Genomic DNA, 18754 nt, shown 5'->3' on the forward strand with positions numbered 1-18754 from the left:
GTTGTGAATCGCCCACGTTTCTTTGGCCAACTGAAAAGTGCGGCCATTGGAAGTTCTGTGCGATGATGGGCTGGGCGGTTTACATCTCCTGCTGAAGCGCGGAAACTTTGTCCCACAGTGCCTCGGCATTCTGTTGCTTCACCTACAAAATTGTCAGTATTTGCTTTTGCAATCCATGAGAGACTGCTCACCTTTAGCTGAAGCATTTCAAGATCGTCGCTGTCCATGGTGCCCATGAAAAGAACAAGCCCGTTCGTGGGCTTCTCGCCCTTGACGTCGCCAACCTTAAGCTCCTTCTGGATAGGGGAATTGAGAACAACACGATGGGAACCGTCCGCGCGCATGACGAAGCGTGCCTTCTTGGGAGCCTTCTTTTCAGCATCCTCTGCGGATTGCTTCTTGACATTAACCTTGAGGTTGCCAAGACCACGCTCCTTCCACTCCTTCTTGGTGTCTGAGACCTTAACGAAATTGTAGAGTTTGGCACGGCAGACGAAGATGGTCTCCTCATTCTCCTCGCCAGTTTCGACTGCAGTTGTTGTGTTAGACCCGCCGTCAAGTCGTGTTGCCGCTGACATACCATCTTGCTCGAAGAATCTTTCATCTTTTTTATCCTCTTCGTTGGTGGGACTCAGGACCTTCTCCTTTTCTTCATCACCTGCCTCATCGCCAGAACCTTCCTCTTCTTCCTTCTCATCCTTCGGTGCACCGAAAGGCCGCGCCGGCTTATCACTCAGACCGGTGATCTTGGGGCCACTGCCACCACCAAAGCTTGTAAGCTTTCCACCTCCGCCAAATCCACTGCCAAAGCCGCTGCTTGCGATAGAACCAAACCCGGAAGTGGCTGCGGCGAAGGGAGACTTATTCTCCGAAGAAGTCAATCCGCCAAATGCAGAGGGCGTGCTACTACCTGAGAAGCCGGTGATGGTGGGCTTTGCAGTAGCAGTAGTAGATCCGAAGGGACTCGAAGCAGGCTTTGATACAGCGCCGAGAGCTCCAAACGGGGACGTCGAGGTACTCGCCAGGGCACCGAACCCGGAAGCCTTGAAAGCACTATCCGATGTTTGAGGCTGGGGCGTTGGGGACTTGCTAGCGGCCAGCGAGGCGAATGGCGAAGCCGCGGACGTGTTAGCGAATCCGCTTCCCTGTGGTATCTGAAATTTAATTAATATCAAATATACAGCAATGTAAATGCCAATTGAACGTACCTTGGTTTCCGAAGTTTTGGTATCCGCCGTGTTGTTCTCCTTGCCAGACTCGGGGCTGTTGCTATCTCTGTGACGCTTGACCTTGGGCTCATCGCCAGAGGGTTTCTTCGTAGAGATCTTCTCCGTAGCATTGGTGTCCTTCACCTCGGCAGATGGCTTGTCGCCTTCCTCTTCAAACTCCTCGCGGTTCCGCTTACCCTTGGGACTAAGCATGCCCCTCCGTGTCCGTTCCGCAGAGCTCGAAGGTGTGGATGAGCCCTCCTTGATTGTGCCATTCTTGTTCTCGGCAGAGGCCTTTCGCTTCGTGATCTCGGGCGCGTCAGCGAGGGTGACATCCCTCGAGCGCTTCCTGCCCTGCTTCTCTGCTCTGATGCCTCCCATATCCTCGAAGCTTCTCTTCTTTCGCACGCGGCCCCTCGGCTCCTCGTTGGTGTCGGGCGTCCCCGCCGCGTCCTCGGTCGCAGCTTCCTTCGACACGTCGGAAGCGGCGGACATCTCGTGGTCGTCGTCGGAGAGGACGTCTCTCGGCAGGCCGGCGATGGATGTTTTCTTCAGCTTCTCGCGCACAGGACGCTCAGCGCCTTCGGTATCGCTGGCTTGACCGAGGCTCTTCAACGAGCTCGTCGACGCAACCCTGTCAGCGGGGGTGATTCCGGTGGCGGCTTGGTGATCGGCGGACGTGACCTCAGGCTCCTGAGCCTGCTCGTCGCGAGCCATTGTACAGTGAGAGTGATGGTACGGGTGCGAATCGCACAGGAGAGTGGTGCTCTTGAGCTGTCTGTCTTATCCAAAATGACGGCGTGGCCGTGCGCGCGCGCGAGCCGCCAACGAGGACGTGGGTGAGGTGGTCGGTCGGGTCTTCCGTGCGCCGGGCGATGCGGCGGGAGAGGTTCAGACAGCAGGCGGCCCTAGCTACGCGTGCGAAGCCAGCGTCAGCCAACAGCACGCGGTGGTGAACCGGTGAGAGAAAAGACAACTGACCTGGCCAGCGACGGCGATGGAAGCGATAAGATCTGCAGGCTATGTGGGGACGGCGGTACCGCGCGACGAGGTCAGGCCCCAGCGGAATGTCAAAGGCGGCGAAGGTGTCTCAGACCCTTGATGCTAATGGGGACGGTTGTCGAACACAGGTCTTTGGGGTAGGATTGAGCTGACGCAAGTCTTGGGCGAATGTGAAGGCGCCTTCGATAAGTCGATCAGCTCGACGCAATTTCAATAGACGGCGTGCAAGGTGAGGTAGCACAAGCGGCGACTCGGACACGCCAGCGCGACTGTGGACGGGTGCGGCAGTGAGGGGAGGTGGGCTTGTTATGGGCTTGGGGTTGGCGGCAGACGCAGGCCTGGCGGGGTGGTGTGCCAGCCGCCGTGGATATGGAAACGCGCCCGACGGGAGCCAGCACCAGCCGATGACGGGCGTCGATCCACGAAAGCCGAGTCTCCAGCTCGGCTTCATGGCCAGCCAATATCCCCGGCTGATGTTGAATGCGACACGCACCCTCAACACAGATCTTACACGTACATTGCCTATCTGAATACCTGCAGATGTCAACCCTCCGATTGGCGCCACGCACCATGCAGCACGAATGGAGGGACGAAGGCTCCGCTTGCAAATCCTACACGCGCCGCCACTAATAAAACAGGGATCCATCTGCGAACGGTATCGAAGCCTCCCAGCACCCAGAGCCTGCTCCAGTTTCGCCAATGGGTATTCATAAAACAGGGCGCGAATTAATGTGCCAAAACAAACTCCACGCCACTCTAGCTAATGAAGCACAGGCAGCCCAAGCTCACGTAGAAAACGAACAGTGGGTACACCGCAATGCCTACACGGTTCCGGACCACGCCAGATCCACCGAGAATACTGATACCTGCAGCAAGTGACCAGGCAACCAGGGCGATGTAGACGGGTATGCGGATTATCGTGTGGACGCCAAAGGCACTGAGTATGGACGCAATGACGAGCGGGAAGAGGGTGTAGCCAATGATGCAAACGGACTGAAGGAATGAGCTGTATAGACCGTTAGTAACTGATCCCCACTCGGTGCAGCTTGAAACTTACATGCTGCCACCCAAGAGCTTGATTTGCAGCGTGACCATGGCCTCGCCAATCCAGACCATGGCGAAAACACCCGAGAACACGAGCGACTTCTGCTCATCGCGGGCGGGCCGTGAGAGGAAGAAGCTCAAGAGAAGGCAGAAAATCAACGGGCCCCAGAGATCCCAGTTGCGCAGCCCCTCGCTCATGCTTCCGTGCAGGACCGCATCTGCGTCGGGCCAGCGTCCCACAAGGTTCCTCAAGCCTCCAGCCTGGCCGGCCTCGCCGCGCTCTTCAGCGCCCATGCCGCCCCCGCGCTGGAGCATGCCGCCCAGCAGGTATTTAGGCCACAGAACCTGACGCATCTTCTCCCATATTGCCAGCAGGTCTCTCGACAGGGTCTCCCAGACAGTTTCATCGATTGTGTTCGTCGGCGCACGACGGTCCTCGCCGGGGATAGTAGAGGTCAGGTAGTTTTGGGTGTCGCGATTGCCAGACGATTGAGAATTGATGTTGCCCGTGAGCGGAGCGCGGTCGGAAGTCGACTGAAGGGGGTCGTCGAGGTCGTCGAGAGTAGCTATCTCCCAGTTCAGAGCAGTTTCCGGAACATGTTTTATCGTAGCTGCCTACCGTCATCGGGATCAATCATGTGGTCGCGCTCGATGGCGTCATTGTCGTAAGGGTTGCTCGACTGAGTGCTGGGCATCATTCCGGCCATGGTGAGGTCCTTTTGTTTGCTTGAAGAGGAGTTGTGAGAGCTTGAAGCGCAACGCGTCACCTGAAGCTACGTTTCGAGAACATGGAGCTCACGGCGACCAAGGGAACGCGCACGGGCCCCATCCCGGATCAAAGTAGCAGCGGCGTCCCGCGCTCGGCCTGTGATGCGCCGCGGGACGGCAAGAGCCAGGGAGCCCCTCCATGCATTGGCACGTCATTGCGCTCAACATCTGCCCCAAACCGCCGGACCCCGCAATCCACACTTATTTTTGTCCAAACCAGATGTAAGTTGTATTCTGCTATGTTCCGGCCTGTCACCTATTTCTCCGCTAAGATTCCGTCTACTGTCTACTTCCCTCTCTCCGCATAAACACTTGTCCCACCCCGCAATGCTCACACGGGGTTCGCCGATCACGCGGTGGGCGCGGCCTTTCCAATGCAACCGTAGCGATGGTACCCGCGCCTCATCCCATCCAACTCCGGCGCTATAAAAACAAGCTGCTCAGCTGTTCGCGTCTCGTTTATATTTTGGGACCTTTCTCCGAGATTTCTCGCTTGCATTCTTCTTTCCTCTCCTTTAAATACTTGCACCTCTCAACACCGCTTCGTCTGATAATTATTTTCAGCTCCGTTACTCTCGCATATTTCTAGCCCAACATGCCGGAGGAAATCCTCAATGACATCTCGCACCGCCGATTCAACCCGCTTCGGGGCTCCTGGATCCTGGTCTCGCCGCACCGCACCAAGCGTCCCTGGCAAGGCCAGCAAGAGGCTGCTAAGCAGACGACGCTCCCAGCCTACGACGAATCCTGCTACCTGTGCCCGGGTAACCAGCGCGCGGCGGGCGACTCGAACCCCAAGTATGAAAGCACGTACGTCTTCGTGAATGATTACTCTGCGGTGAAGGAAACGCAGGCCGAGTACACCCCGACGGCGCAGGACACCGACAGTCTCGAGTCACGCCTCCTCCAGGTGGAGCCGGTCACAGGCAAGTGCTACGTGATCACGTTCTCACCGGCGCACAACGTCACGTTGGCAGACATGGTCCCCGCGGACATCGTGCCGGTCATCGAGACGTGGACACGCATCTACACCGCGCACCTGTCGCCCAAGTCGCCGCTCGCCGCCGTCGCTGGCGCTACTACCCTGCCGCCTCTTGGACACGATAGCGCTGCGACGGCGCCGGCCCAGCAGTTGCGGTACATGCAGATCTTCGAGAACAAGGGCGCCGCTATGGGCTGCTCCAACCCGCACCCTCACGGCCAGGTTTGGACGACGACTGGCATGCCCGAGGAGCCTGGACTGGAGCTGGTGCAGCTGCAGAAGTACCGTTGTGAGCACAGCGGAAAGAACATGCTGGAGGATTATGCGCAGCTGGAGGCTAGCAAGCAGGAACGCGTCGTCTTCGAGAACGAGACGTTCTTGGCACTATGCCCGTGGTGGGCTGTCTGGCCGTTTGAGGTGATGATTGTGAGCAAGAAGCACAAGCGGGCTCTGGTGGACTTTGATGCGAAGGAGAGGGAGAATCTGGCGGAAGCGATTGCGGAGGTCACGAGGCGGTACGACAACTTGTTTGAGACCCATTTCCCGTACAGTAAGTATTCCAGAATTATTGGACTCTCCGCGATGTGTTTCTAACATTCTTTGTAGGCATGGGTCTTCACCAAGCTCCTCTCGATGGTACGGATGAGGAGATTGAGGCCAGTCATTTCCACATGCACTTCTACCCGCCTCTGCTTCGGAGCGCTACTGTGCGCAAATTCCTTGTTGGGTATGTAGAGTATTTTGGACGATCTGTTATACACTCCGCTAACATCAGTTGCAGATATGAAATGATGGCTGAGCCGCAACGTGACATTACGCCAGAACAGGCAGCCGCTCGTCTCCGCAACTGCGGCGGAGAGCTCTACAGGAAGAGGCTTCAGAGCTAGGTGGAGATGTAAATATTGGAAACTTATTAGAGCGTAATGATACGAGTTTTTGTTGGTGGATCTTTCGAGAAGAGCATACCCCCATGGACCAGCAGCGCGGTTGTCTACAATGGTGACTGAGCTATCAATCTATCCAGCCTCCAAGGGATTAGAGACACCGACGGCCACAGTCTGGATATATCCGGATCTGAGCTCCTGTGTGACATCAGACGGTCTGTCTCCACGGTTCCTTCTTTACCTTCCTTGGCCACCCGTTTTATTTCACATAAAACCCATACTGCAACGTCATCCACAAGGTTGTCCCAATGCTCACAAATACCGGTCCTGCCAAACCCTTGTTCCAGCTCGTGGTCCCAAAAACGAACCACTCGGTGCCAAAGTGCCACATGGCAACCACGTTGGTCAGCATGGCCAGCTGGTATATGCCGGCAACTTCGATGTTGTAGGCAGCATACAGGCGCACGATGCCCTGCAGCAGGGTCCAGGTACCGAAGGTACGGCTATGAAGCGGCGTGGTTTCGCTCGGGTGCTGGTAGCCGGGCGGCGGCTTGACGCGGTCCGGACGGGGAGACAGGTAGACTTGAGAGGTGAAGTGGAGCGTGCGGTAGGCTTGGAGAATGTTGCCGACGGCAGTAACGCCGACCTATCAGTCATGTTAGTTTATCGGACTTGGGTCCTTTCGAGTAGTCAGGGTAGGTGGTGTTGAACGGGGGGCTACGGACAAAAAAGAGCCATTTGGGAAGAAGGCCCTCGTGTTGGGGCAAGTATTCGAGGAGAGAGGACATAGCGCCCGAGATTTGGTGTTGTCGGTCGGGAAGCAAGAGAAATCAGCTGCTTGCTTGTGACGTGTAAAGGAAGAGACCTCGGAGAAGGGTGTGAGGAATTGGTCAGGTTAGTTCCACGGCGCCGCGCTGGAGAGCTTGGGCCAAGCACCGGTGGTGCGACTGCGGTACCAATCGCCAGCCTGCCATTGAATGACGAAGGCTTTCGGGTTTTCTCATCCAGACCAAAAGACTGACCAGATGAAGCAATTAAGTGTACTTTGCTGATTGTAAACGTTCAGCTGGCTGTAAGCTGAGCTGCGGTTGTTCCTGCATTCTCGGTGCTGGTCCCTGCCGAGGCCAAAAAGTTCCCCAACCATGCCTGAGCTCTGCGTCCGTCCTCCGTTATCCCATCCACCGAACACCATCACCACAAGCCAGCAATGGATGCCCTGTCCAACGTCCCTCAACCCGTCATTCTCGGCCTTGCCGGCATCGGCGCTGCCTGGGCTGCCGTCAAGGTTGGCAGTTTCGTGCGCGTGCTTCTGAGCCTATTCGTCCTGCCGGGTATCTCGGTGCGTATCTCCTCAACCTACATTCGAGTGCCCAATTGCTGACAGTTTCGTCTCCACAGCTCTCCAAGTTCGGCCCCAAGGGTTCCTGGGCTATCGTCACTGGCGCTAGCGACGGCATCGGCAAAGAATATGCGCTCGCGCTTGCGAAGCGGGGTTTCAACGTGGTGCTGGTGTCGCGCACGCTGAGCAAGCTCGAAGCGCTTGCCTCGGACATCAGCAGCAAGAACCCGGGCGTGCAGACACGCGTTCTGGCAATGGACTTCGCGGCAAACAAGGACTCGGACTACGCTGCGCTGGCCTCGCTGATCGCGGACCTGGACGTCTCGATCCTGATCAACAACGTCGGCCTCTCGCACAACATCCCAGTGCCCTTCGTCCTGACCCCTGCGGAGGAGATGCGCGATATCATCACCATCAACTGCACCGGCACGCTGCGCGTCACTCAGCTCGTCGCACCCAAGCTGGTCGCACGCAAGAAGGGTCTCATCCTGACGATGGCTTCGTTCGGCGGTGTTATGCCGACTCCCCTCCTGGCGACCTACAGCGGTAGCAAGGCCTTCCTTCAGCACTGGAGCGCGGCTCTCGCCGGTGAGCTGGCTCCTTCGGGTGTCCACGTCCAGCTGGTCCAGAGCTACCTGGTTACGTCGGCTATGAGCAAGATCAGACGCGCCTCGGCCATGATTCCTACGCCCAAGGCTTTCGTCGCCGCCGCGCTTGGCAAGATCGGCAGGTCTGGTGGCGCGCAGGGTGTTGCGTACACGTCCACGCCCTACTGGAGCCACGGTCTGATGCACTGGGCCATCGCGACGTTTGCGGGAACCACGAGCACGACGGTGCTGAAGATCAACAAGGATATGCACGAGAGCATTAGGAAGAGGGCCTTGAAGAAGGCTGAGAGGGAGGGCAAGAAGGTTGCGTAAGGAGCCAGAGAGGGAATACTTCAAAAGTTTGGTGTTCCGTGACTGGAACACAATTTCAAGGTGACATTACATCGACTTGGCCTCAAATCGAGATCATCAAAAGTAAGCTCACGGTGTGGAAATTCAAGGAAGGAGTAATGTAACACATGTCTTCAGATAAATATGCTATGTTGAATAAATGTCTAGGAAACATGTTCAATTTCAGCCCAAGCTATCAGTGCAAACGTTTCATCTAGCCCACAATCAGCGTTCAGTCGGCCAGCCGGCATTTTCGATTATCTTCCCCTCGAACAGCGAGTTAATTGGCTGCTTCCTACAGCCCCCAGATGAAGCAGCTTTACCGGTGGTCATCAAGAAGGCCTACTTAAAAGAGCTGTCTTCCAGTAATCCCAAGGAACCGCTGCACTCAGCAAACGTGGATATATTTTGAGGATACGAAACCCATCCAACGTCACTTCGATGCAGGCATGGGAAGTGTTGCATTCAAGAGTATATGTGCCCAAGAAAATATGGTAAGAGAGAATCAAGAGATTCGACAGCAGTTTGAGGGGTCCAGCGGAAGAATCGGCTTACTAGGCCCACAAGCTCTGGTATTGGAGCTTTCCCAGCCTTCATTGGCTCGTTCAAGGGTTTTCCATTCTGCCGGGAGAAGATCAACACGATTGGTTTCTAAATTGGATTTCGGGTATATTTCAATGGAAAGATATCATCCGATCAAGCAGAAAACTGACAGTGTACAGTAGTGGCCTTCAATGAGGGGCAATAAACCAGAAATATAATGCCAGCAGCGTAGCAGCACCAAAGCGATGTAACCCTTCACGCCCCATCTAAAGTGGCCCCAAAACTGACCGACGATGTCACACATTCAATAAACTTCTGCTCCTGTTCGACAAACACTGAGGCTGAGACCGAAACAAAAAACATCGCGCATAAACAACACCGATGTCATCTTACATCAGTCTCGCCAGGGATGGTCCTGCGTGCCCAAATAAAATCGCGATCAACATTTCGGCCCGGGAAGTCGGTTGATGACGGCTGGGCTCGTCGCACGACGCCGAAGATAGAAAACGAGGCCCGAGTCGGTAGACAAGTTATTTGGCGGGGACGAGTGACGCCGCACGAGGAGGCTGTTAGTTGTGGGTTCGGTTGGGCTGGGCTGGGGCGGGGCCATGGATACTTACCCCAGCCCATTGGCGCGATGCTTGTCTTGCGGCGCCACGCAGACACGAGCTGAACGGCGCCGTTGCGCGCCAGCTACCACACCTTCGACCAATGTCGCGTTGCAGGGTCCCGTTGCGATGACGTTGCACGATATGGACACACGACGGGGCACGCAGGACACTCCACATCCACGAGATCGACCGGCCAATCCGGCCCCGTTCCTGCATGCTTCCTTCCCACATCAGGATCCGTCTTTGCCTCTACCGAGCGTAGAATGGGCCGCCTGGTGCCGCGTGTGGATTTGACCGTGGTCACAAGCCATCCCAATTCTCCCTTCCAACCTCCTTTAAGCCCAGTACTTCTGCACCGCCGTCCCTCTGCAACCCTCGTATTCAAGCTTACTTACGGTCCGTTAGGCGCACAGGTACATACATTAAACTCCGACGCCTTCCGACGCTCGGAACCTCGTTTGGTTCTCGACTACAAAAACTCAAAAAGAAGTCGCCGAACCGCACCCGCATTCCACCACCTATACTAGCTGGGTTCCTCTGAACGAACAGGCCAAGCCTACGTCATACCTTGCCATCCCTCCTATAACAAATCTCCTTTTCCTCCCTAAACAGCATACATCGACTCCCATCTGAAGACATCAAACACAAAGAAAACCCGGAAGCCGATTCCAATTGACCAACCTACCACGACTACCAAACCAATTACCACTTTCACAAATCCCGCTGTCATCTCAGCCAAGCTACCATCAGCCTGAAAGCCTCGGACCAAAAAAAAGTTCAAAAGCACCACCGCCATCATGCGCTTCACCACCATCGCCTCCCTCCTAGCCGCCAGCCTAAGCGCCACCACCACCGCCTCACCAATCCTGCAACAAACACAACAACAACAACACGAAGCCCGCGCCGGCGCCCCGGCCTACGTCCCCATCACGCCTCCCTGCAGCGTCTCGTACCCTCTCCCGCAGACGAGCACGACGGCGGCCAACCAAACCTCGACTGACGGCTACCGCCCCTCCGCCGCCCTCACCGCCGCCCACCAGATCTACGCCTGGGACCGGCCCGCGTCCGACGCCGCGTACATCAACGCGACGACGCTGTGGACCAACTGCATCGAGCAGTGCAACGGCCTGTCGGGCTGCAAATCCGCCTTCCTCGCCTACGACGTGCCCGCCGAGTCGCACTACGGCGCTCCCGGCGGCGCCCTGGGTATCGGCTGCCGCATGTACGATGTCGTTGTGGCGGCTGCGGATTTCGAGATCATTACCAATGGGTCGTACGTGAGGCCCGTGGCGGGCGTGATTGGGGGTGAGGGGTGTGCGAAATGAAAAGTTCCGTGAGAGGGAAAAAGTGTTGCCTGCGTTGTGAACAGGAGGGTCCTTTTGTTCTTCTTGAGCATGTTATATTAATTGGCATTGTACGCAAAGAGTAATGACATGGTAATGAGGGCGTACGGATGGAAGGAAATTGCCTTGATACCTGGGGAAAGGCTAGGAAACATAATGCATGGCTTGGAACTTTTGTAGCATTAGCGTTTTTTAATGCTTGTACAATAATCAGACCTCTTCCACCTGACTTCTTGTGTGCAACGACAGACCTGTGCAAGTCGAATTCTCGAATTTATTCCATCTGCATTGTCGCAGAGATCAGCACCAAACATTGTGCAATGATGCTATTACTCTGAATTCGCCAATCTTCGCCTCGCAATTCCACTGGTTCCCTCCACCTTCGCCTGCTCGACGATTTCCAGCAAATCGCCAATCCCATAAGAAAAAAACTGCCCGAAATTATGGAACAGAACCCGCATGCCGTTGAGGGCAGTTCAAAACGCGGGTCGGATATCTCAGGAGAAGTAAAGAGGAAGAAAATACCGCGAAAGGAAATTAGTTTACCGAAACAAGCCCTTAAAAGGTCATCAAAAGTCTCATAATCTCGTCTTGTATGTTGAAGTGATGACGCCGCCCTGATTCTTTCCCATTTTGTTTTTTGATGCCCCTTAAGATATGCAAAACCCCCCTTTTGAATGAGCAATTGTTGTCGACATTAACATTGCCTCTTTTTAGTTTTGCCTCATGCCCATGATTGTGTTGAAAAATTCCCCCGCCGTGTGATGTTGAAGAACGCCTTGTTCGTAAGTGTTGAAAACGCCCAATCCTTTTTGTGTCGTTGAAGGAAAAAAGCTCTTGAGAGTCGTTAGGAGGATGTTGAATGATTCCCCCATGCAAAATTATCCGACGCCGCATGCGAGAACTCTTTTATCTTCTCTTTTGTTGAAAACTCCAGAAACGCCAACGCTGGATGCACAATATTTTCGCCGGCTGCGAGGATGAAAAGCAGCCGATGGATGCAATTAGTTGAGAAAATTGCTTTAGTTGGCAGTTCCGTTCTGAACTGCCGAAGTTGACTTGCCATTGACAATGGTGTCGGGGATCTTGCTCTCGCCGTTGGTGTGGGCTACGCCGTTGGCCGTCGAGTGTCCGTTACCGTTCACCTCTCCGTTCGCAGAACCATGAAGTTCCTTGTCGAGATCCTTCACCTCGAGGCCATCAAAGAGAGCGAAGATGCCGTTCTCAACGTGGAAGTCGTTGTGTACGATATTGACGAGGTACCAGGTATCCATGATGTCTTCGATGACATAACGAGAGGGGCTGGCGGAAGTGTAGCACTTGGCCCAGTCCTCTCCGAGGCGGTAGAACTCATCCTTCCAGGCAAGGAAGGAAATGGTCTCGACAATAGTGGGCTGGACGATTTCCTTGCCAGGGAAGACACCCCAAGTAACAGCATTGGGACCGTCGCTGGGGGCGTTAGTCTTGAGGTCTCCAGCCTTGTTGACGGCGTAGTAGGTCATCTCGGGATCACGCTCGATACGCGTGATCAGCTCTGCAATAAGTTCAGGAGACACAAGAACCTCGAGGTAGGCCTTCTGGTACACGTATCCGTTGTGAGGTCCCCATCCATGCACCGGGTGGGTGGACTTGGCGCTATTGACAGCAGGCTGCGAGTTGATGGTAAGGAGACCGCGCTTGTTGAGGTTGACGAGGTTGTCCTTGAGCACATCGGCCTCGGCGGTGATTGGCTGCTCGCTCCACGGAAGGCTGTCGAGCTTTCCCTCCATGTAGCGAACGAAGAGGTTGGCAATATCACGAACAGACTTGGGCGAACCCCAGAGTTTGATGTTTTGCTCGTTTGTGCCCTTCAGACCGATGCCGTAGGCGTCAAGCTCACCAAAGGCAGGAGACCTCGAATCACCCCAGCGACCGTTGGGGAACTCGTCCCAGTCCTGGGTACGGACGACATAGGACCGGTTGCGGTTCCTCCAGAAGATGGGACGAACGTTCTCTTCGCGACGACCGGGAGCGAGCGACTGGCGCCACGGAAGAGGCTTCTCGAGCGGGCTGTACATATCCGGAGTAAGACCGAGCTCTTCCAGAACCATGCGCGTGGATTGGGCCAAGTTCATGGTGTAGCTGCAGAGTAACGTTAGACGAATCACAACGGACGGAAACGGCTCCACTTACAAGTGCAGGTGAATGATGCCAGCCTCCATCAGCCGGCGGCACATGTTCGCGATCAGATGCTTGCCGATCTCGCGCACCTCCGCATCATCATTCTTAACTGGCTCGAGAGCTTCCAGCCAATCCGGCGGGACGCGGCATTTAGTCCAGGTCGCCCGCCTCATAAAGGCAGCGTATGTGTGGATGGGCATGATGCCGGGGACGATCGGTATGGTAATACCCTTGGCGCGCACCTTCTTGACCCAGTCGAGGAAGAGGTCGACGTCGTAGAACATCTGTGTTACGATGAAGGTGCCGCCTGCGTCGACCTTCTCCTTCAAGTGGTCCAGAAGCAGGTTTGGGTCGTCCTGGTCCTCGCATCCCTCGGAATATCCAGCCACACCAATGTCGAAATGGTCGCCGTAGTTGTCCCTAATGTACTTGACCAGATCCTTCGCGTAGCGGAAGCCGCCGGCGGTGGCCTCCCACTTCTCCTTCTCACGCGGAGGGTCTCCCCTCAGCGCCAAGATGTTCTTGCAGCCGGCATTGTATGCTTCGCGCAGCGCCTCGTCCAGCTTGGACTTCTCCATGTCGGTACAGGTCAGGTGCATGCAGGTCTCCAGGCCGTAGACGGACTGTGCGACCTTGACCATTTCGCAGGTCAAGGTAGAGTTGCGGCCACCGGCGCCCCAGGTGACGTCGATAAAGGTCGGGCCCAGGCCGTGCATGCGGTCCATACGGTCATAGAGGTTCTGGACACCCTGGGCGGTCTTCGGCGGGAAGAACTCGAACGAGAACGAGGGCTTGCCATTCTTCTGGCCCTCGTAGAGCTTTTGCGAGATGTGCATCGTGGGCGAAGTCTAGCGAGGATGGTCTGTCTTTGTCAAGTCGTCAGCACATGAGACAATAGGAAGACAATGAATGACTGTTATATTTGGGAGGCGACTTACAGGCAACTGTCCGAGACAATTAATTCGCCGATTACCGGAATAACTTGGATCCTCCTCCAGGCCAATTGCCTGCTAACCAATGTAACGAACGCGAGCCCAACGATCTGCGAGCTCTCGCAGCATGTACCGCGGGATAGATGACGGTGCGGTCGAGGAGATGGGGGAGATGGGCGGAAACTGGAGGCGTGCAGCGGAGCGGCGGAGTGATTTGTGGAAGAGCAGGCGGCGGGGCCAGGAAATTCATTCCCCGCGCCATTGTCAGTACCTAGCGCTTGATGCGCCTTTTCGGTAGCGGTATCGGTGCCACCGAGGAGAACGCCGACTTCCAACTTGGCTTTGAAAAATAGAATGCTGCGGGCGGACCCAAGTCTCAGTGTGCGCCACGGCTTTGTCGCCTCGATGACTCGCCGCAGAGTTTTCCGCCGCCAGAATTGAGCAGCTTTCCATTCCGCTACGATGTCCGGCGCCGCAGCCCAGGATTCTGGTGAGATGGTCTATCCCAACGCACGGGACTGACTCTGGCGCCCAGCCAGCTGGTCCGGCCGCAGGCGAATCGTGACGCAGACCAAGCGAACGAAAAAGTCGCCGGGGGCACCGTTTGCACATTTTTCCCTCCGCGCGCCGCATCCTCCGTCTCCTCCAAGCCCACACTGGGCCACAGGGCGACCGTGCCCCAGAACTCGGATTACCCAATGTAGCATTCCAGCGCACCCGCGGGGCCCCTCATCCTACAAGAATGGTGCTGTGGGCGCATCGCAGTTCGCATAGTAGCTCAAACGACTGCCCGGCTGCTTCACACGCGCTGGCTCCCTCAAATCATGGCCGCACCTCGCCCACGCCGCATTGTCGGCACCAGCCTCAAGATGTACTTCGATCTGGACCGCACCATCTCCTACGTCAAAGGCGTCGCCGAGCTCTCGTCGCACGCGGAAGCGAACAACGTCGACCTCTTTGTCATCCCCGACTTCGTCACCATTCTCGAGGCCCGGCGCATACTGCAAGACACGTCCATCCTGCTCGGGGCCCAGGACGCCTTCTGGGAGACAAGCGGCGCGTACACTGGCGAGGTCTCGCCCTTGACGCTGCGACAAGCTGGCGTCAAGCTGGTCGAGATGGGGCATGCGGAGCGCAGGAGGATATTCGGCGAGAATGACGAGCAGGTGGCAAGGAAGGCTGCGGCAGCGGTGGAACATGGACACATTCCTCTCGTCTGCATCGGCGAGAAGACGCACGGCTCGGTTGCGTCAGCAGCCGTCGGTTTGGCTGTCGAGGAGTGCCGCCCGCAGGTCACGTCGGTGCTGGCCGCCGTGCCTGATGACGCTGAGGTGATCCTGGCTTACGAGCCTGTTTGGGCCATTGGCGCGAAGGAGCCTGCTGATGCCGACCATGTGGTGAACGTGACGAGGGAACTTCGACGCATGGCAAGTGGAAGGAAGGGCACGACTAGGATATTGTACGGCGGGAGCGCCGGCCCTGGCACCTTTGCAAAGCTTGTCGACGGTGTTGACGGGCTGTTCCTGGGCCGATTTGCCCACGACCTGGCAAATCTCAAACAGGTCATTGCTGAAGTCGGACAGCCGTAAGATTCTTAGGGCTCTTCTGTGCAGCAATACACAAGACTAGAACAGCCGAGCCGGGAGTCCGATCAGCAGCGTCCATTTAAACAGAAAAAGTTGCCTTTGATGGAGGGCGGGGGTGCACATCACTCCCGTCCGCTCATTGCTAAACGCCATGTTCCCGGCCTGTTTTGAAAGCGTTGGTAATCGCGCGGGGAAGTTAATTCTGCCATTCATCAGCAACAGAACTCGCCAATGACACCGATAAGCACCGGCCATCTCAGCAGTCATGGCCAACTCTCGTGGTAATTTATGTTTCATTCAAAAAGCCCGAGACACCACGTCGCGAGGCGCCCCGAGGCTTGTCTGCAGTCGTTCTTTCCGTTCAGGCTGGAGCGTGGTTACGTCATCGCCTACTTGCTTCGTCTACGACACCCCCACTACGCTCTCACGGCGCATCATCGCAAGCAACGCCAACAGATTGAGGTACGTAACGATGCCACCCAGAGCCATCGAGAGAGTTGCTCAGACGGCTTCTCAACTCCAATGGTGAGCTTTCTGCCGCAAGTCGAGAATGCTGTTGCCAACGACGTGCTGCATATGAAGTCTCTCGCAACCCATGCTGCGACTAATGGCCTCATCCGGGAATAGAGCTGGTAATATAACCGCTTCATCGCCTAGGTGAAGGTCAGGTTGTCGTGGCCGATTGGAGAGCACTTGCTTCGAACATCGGCCGGCAACCAGCTGCATCTCCACAAGTTCGCAACCAAGAGATCTTCAAACTAACTTAGCTGTGACCAGTTTTCATCCGGCATCTCGCCACAAAAGCACCATGACGGACGCAACGACTAACCCATTGTCTGGCCTGTGGAAGCCCACTCACCTCAAAGCGCTATGGTACGGTCCCAACAGCGTCAAGAACCATCTCCTGGAATCTCTACCTGCGGAAAATTCCAAGGCCTTCATCGTTACCGGCTCATCTCTGGCAACAAAGACGCCTCTAATTCAACAGGTTGAGCAGCAATTGGGATCGAAGCATCATGCAGGGACTTTTGCGAACATCAAGCAACATGCCCCTGTCGCTCAATTAGACGAAGCAACCGAGGCAGTCATCAAGGACCCCAACATCGACACCATCATATCCATCGGAGGCGGAAGCCCCATAGACTCCTCCAAAGCCATCTCGTATCGTCTCAATGAGAAGGTCGGCAAGTTCCTCTTTCATATCACCATCCCAACCACCCTGAGTGCCGCCGAGTGCACTTTCAATGCAGGCTACACTCAGGAGGATGGAACGAAAACCGGCGTAGCCCACGCTGAGCTGGCGCCTCACGTCATCATTTACGACTCGTGAGTAGACCAGGACCAAAATCCGATGGACGTGCTAACGAATCACAGCAAATTTGCGCTGGAGACGCCTCCGCAGCTGTGGATGTCGACGGGTCTACGCGCCCTAGACCATGCGGTGGAGCTGCTCTATCATCCGACGGCTACCGAAGTCCCTGCGAAAGACGTTTGTTTGTCAGCAGCATCCAGATTGTTCAGCAGCCTCCCGAAATACAAGAACGATCCTAAAAATGAGGACAACATTACCCAATTGCAGCTGGCTTCTTTTGGATCCTTGGGCTTGCTTGGTCTCAACGTCAAGGGCCCCCTGGGTCTAAGCCACACCCTCGGATACGCCCTGGGCTCCCCGTATTCCATTCCGCACGGGATCACGTCCTGCCTCACTCTTGGGCACGTTGTTAAGCTCAAGGCCCATGACCCCTGGGCTGCCTCGCAAGTCGCCCGACTCGCTCCCTTCATTGGTTTAACGAGGACTGGTAACGATCAGCAGGACGCCATCAATGTCGGTGACGCCATCTTGGAGTTGGTTAGACTTCTCGGTCTATCCAAGACGTTGAAGGAGTACAACGTTGGAGAAGACCAGGTTCCCATTATCGTCAAAAGAGCAACCAAACAAGAGCAAGGAGAGGTTTACGACAAGGTGGCGAGCCTCGTCAAGCAACTGTACTGAAAGAATTTCGGCGGCAAGCTCGACAATACCAGCAAAATAAAATATTTAATTTGCGTCTGCAGCGGTTCTCGCCCATTGTGCTGGGTCTTGACCTCGTTTCCATGGCCCCGTTACCGCCGCATCCGACTTGCGACAGATCACTATCCCCATTGTTCTGCATCCGCTAAGCTGTCGACAGGCAGATGTCTCACTTGCGGTTCTCTTCGTTTCTTTTACGGGCTAACGCTAAGAGGTATCATCCAAACCGTTAGACGACCATTCCGTGCCGATTTTTGCTTTGATACTGAAGGGCGCGAACTTGGCTACAGAACTCCCACGTAACTTGGCCAGCGGGAGGGCCGGCGCGAGGTGTGCCGCAAGACTCGATTGCGCCAGTGGCGAGGACGACTGCTGCGCGTCGTCGTAGGGCTTACGACTGGGTGTTTGGTGGTGGAGTAAGAGTGGCAGCCCACCCTTTCAGCCTTGTGCGCCCCTCGAGAGCGACTACTGCAACTGTGCAACCCCTTTCGGACCTCGCGCTCGGCATTTCTACCTTCTGTGCTACCCCGGCTGCCCTACGACAAGGGCGTGTGGAGGTCAGCACTTGCCAAAACAGGTACTTCCCCGCGACACGTCTGATAGAAAGTCCAAGGGCGCGAAGCGGTGAGTTTGTGGTGTCCCAGATTGCACGCTTGCCGGGGAGGCTTCACAAGGTAGTCCCGTAGGGCGGCGATCGTTCACGTTGACCCCGATGGAGGTCGAGGCCAGGTCGAAGTTCCGGAAAAAGAGCCTCTTCCGCGGCTTAGTGCGGCCGCGTTGAGCGACGGGCGGCCTGTTTGGTCACGTCCCGCATCGCTTAAGCTGCATGATGCACGGCTGGCAACGGAGTTCCCACTCGCTTCCGCCACATGACAGCTACCCTCGCCGTTACAAGGGTCTGGTTTCCCGCGCTCACTGCAGCTATGCAGCCGCGCCGCCAATCAGGCATCCAAATTCTGGCTGCGGATGCTAATCAAGGCAATAGGTACAATCAAAGCGCGTGCCGCGCCTACATCACCCTCTCAACCCAGGGTGTGATCGCCTCCGTCCCCTCTCGACCGGCGGCCAATGTGGTCGTGCGGGTGTATGAGGCACAGTACGGCTGCCTGGTGTTTGCAATCAGATGTCAGGGCTTTCTGTTCCCTCTTTCCAGCAGTTCCGACGTCGGTGGTTGTCCAGTGTCTGGGATGAGACAGAGGAATATCTGCTTTGGGGCCGAAGGTGCGGGCGTAGGGCTAGCCTCAGCGGCATGCATTGCGGCGAGCAGAGCGGCAAGGCTTCGTATCAAGCCGCTGCAACCGTTTGCTTCGGCATGGCCAGGCAGAGCAGTTCCGCGCTTGCAGCGCAGCAATTTCTGTGCATCGCTGGCCCGGAGCGCTAAATCTCACCCTTCAGCCCTACCA

The 18754-nt window shown here is 56.1% G+C and overlaps 9 protein-coding genes across 9 annotated transcripts; 5 read left to right on the forward strand and 4 right to left on the reverse strand.

Moving 5' to 3' along the window:
* Positions 1–79: 79 nt before the first annotated feature.
* LTHEOB_4107 (Nuclear protein export protein) lies at positions 80–1925 on the reverse strand (the record flags this gene model as incomplete). The annotated part of the gene is made up of 4 exons (XM_035513105.1): positions 80–142; positions 192–529; positions 581–1154; positions 1209–1925. The coding sequence occupies 4 exons, from the start codon at positions 1923–1925 to the stop codon at positions 80–82; spliced, it is 1692 nt and encodes a 563-aa protein (XP_035375500.1).
* A 1041-nt stretch (positions 1926–2966) lies between these two features.
* Positions 2967–3961, reverse strand: LTHEOB_4108 (Yip1 domain protein; the record flags this gene model as incomplete). Its single annotated transcript, XM_035513106.1, has 3 exons — positions 2967–3216; positions 3268–3820; positions 3874–3961. The coding sequence occupies 3 exons, from the start codon at positions 3959–3961 to the stop codon at positions 2967–2969; spliced, it is 891 nt and encodes a 296-aa protein (XP_035375501.1).
* A 656-nt stretch (positions 3962–4617) lies between these two features.
* Positions 4618–5891, forward strand: LTHEOB_4109 (Galactose-1-phosphate uridylyltransferase; the record flags this gene model as incomplete). The annotated part of the gene is made up of 3 exons (XM_035513107.1): positions 4618–5554; positions 5611–5731; positions 5786–5891. 3 exons carry the CDS (start codon positions 4618–4620, stop codon positions 5889–5891), a joined length of 1164 nt encoding a protein of 387 aa, XP_035375502.1.
* A 256-nt stretch (positions 5892–6147) lies between these two features.
* Positions 6148–6676, reverse strand: LTHEOB_4110 (Ergosterol biosynthesis protein; the record flags this gene model as incomplete). Its single annotated transcript, XM_035513109.1, has 2 exons — positions 6148–6534; positions 6614–6676. 2 exons carry the CDS (start codon positions 6674–6676, stop codon positions 6148–6150), a joined length of 450 nt encoding a protein of 149 aa, XP_035375503.1.
* Positions 6677–7095: 419 nt separating this feature from the next.
* LTHEOB_4111 (3-ketoacyl- reductase) lies at positions 7096–8147 on the forward strand (the record flags this gene model as incomplete). Its single annotated transcript, XM_035513110.1, has 2 exons — positions 7096–7227; positions 7287–8147. 2 exons carry the CDS (start codon positions 7096–7098, stop codon positions 8145–8147), a joined length of 993 nt encoding a protein of 330 aa, XP_035375504.1.
* A 1969-nt stretch (positions 8148–10116) lies between these two features.
* LTHEOB_4112 (uncharacterized protein) lies at positions 10117–10644 on the forward strand (the record flags this gene model as incomplete). The annotated part of the gene is made up of 1 exon (XM_035513111.1): positions 10117–10644. The coding sequence occupies one exon, from the start codon at positions 10117–10119 to the stop codon at positions 10642–10644; it is 528 nt and encodes a 175-aa protein (XP_035375505.1).
* Positions 10645–11684: 1040 nt separating this feature from the next.
* LTHEOB_4113 (Methylenetetrahydrofolate reductase) lies at positions 11685–13658 on the reverse strand (the record flags this gene model as incomplete). The annotated part of the gene is made up of 2 exons (XM_035513112.1): positions 11685–12783; positions 12835–13658. The coding sequence occupies 2 exons, from the start codon at positions 13656–13658 to the stop codon at positions 11685–11687; spliced, it is 1923 nt and encodes a 640-aa protein (XP_035375506.1).
* Positions 13659–14578: 920 nt separating this feature from the next.
* LTHEOB_4114 (Triosephosphate isomerase) lies at positions 14579–15343 on the forward strand (the record flags this gene model as incomplete). The annotated part of the gene is made up of 1 exon (XM_035513113.1): positions 14579–15343. One exon carries the CDS (start codon positions 14579–14581, stop codon positions 15341–15343), a length of 765 nt encoding a protein of 254 aa, XP_035375507.1.
* Positions 15344–16148: 805 nt separating this feature from the next.
* Positions 16149–17333, forward strand: LTHEOB_4115 (Maleylacetate reductase; the record flags this gene model as incomplete). The annotated part of the gene is made up of 2 exons (XM_035513114.1): positions 16149–16666; positions 16715–17333. The coding sequence occupies 2 exons, from the start codon at positions 16149–16151 to the stop codon at positions 17331–17333; spliced, it is 1137 nt and encodes a 378-aa protein (XP_035375508.1).
* Positions 17334–18754: the final 1421 nt, after the last annotated feature.

The sequence above is a fragment of the Lasiodiplodia theobromae genome (assembly GCF_012971845.1).
Source record: "Lasiodiplodia theobromae strain AM2As chromosome Unknown scaffold_10, whole genome shotgun sequence".
Taxonomy (NCBI): Eukaryota; Fungi; Ascomycota; class Dothideomycetes; order Botryosphaeriales; family Botryosphaeriaceae; genus Lasiodiplodia; species Lasiodiplodia theobromae.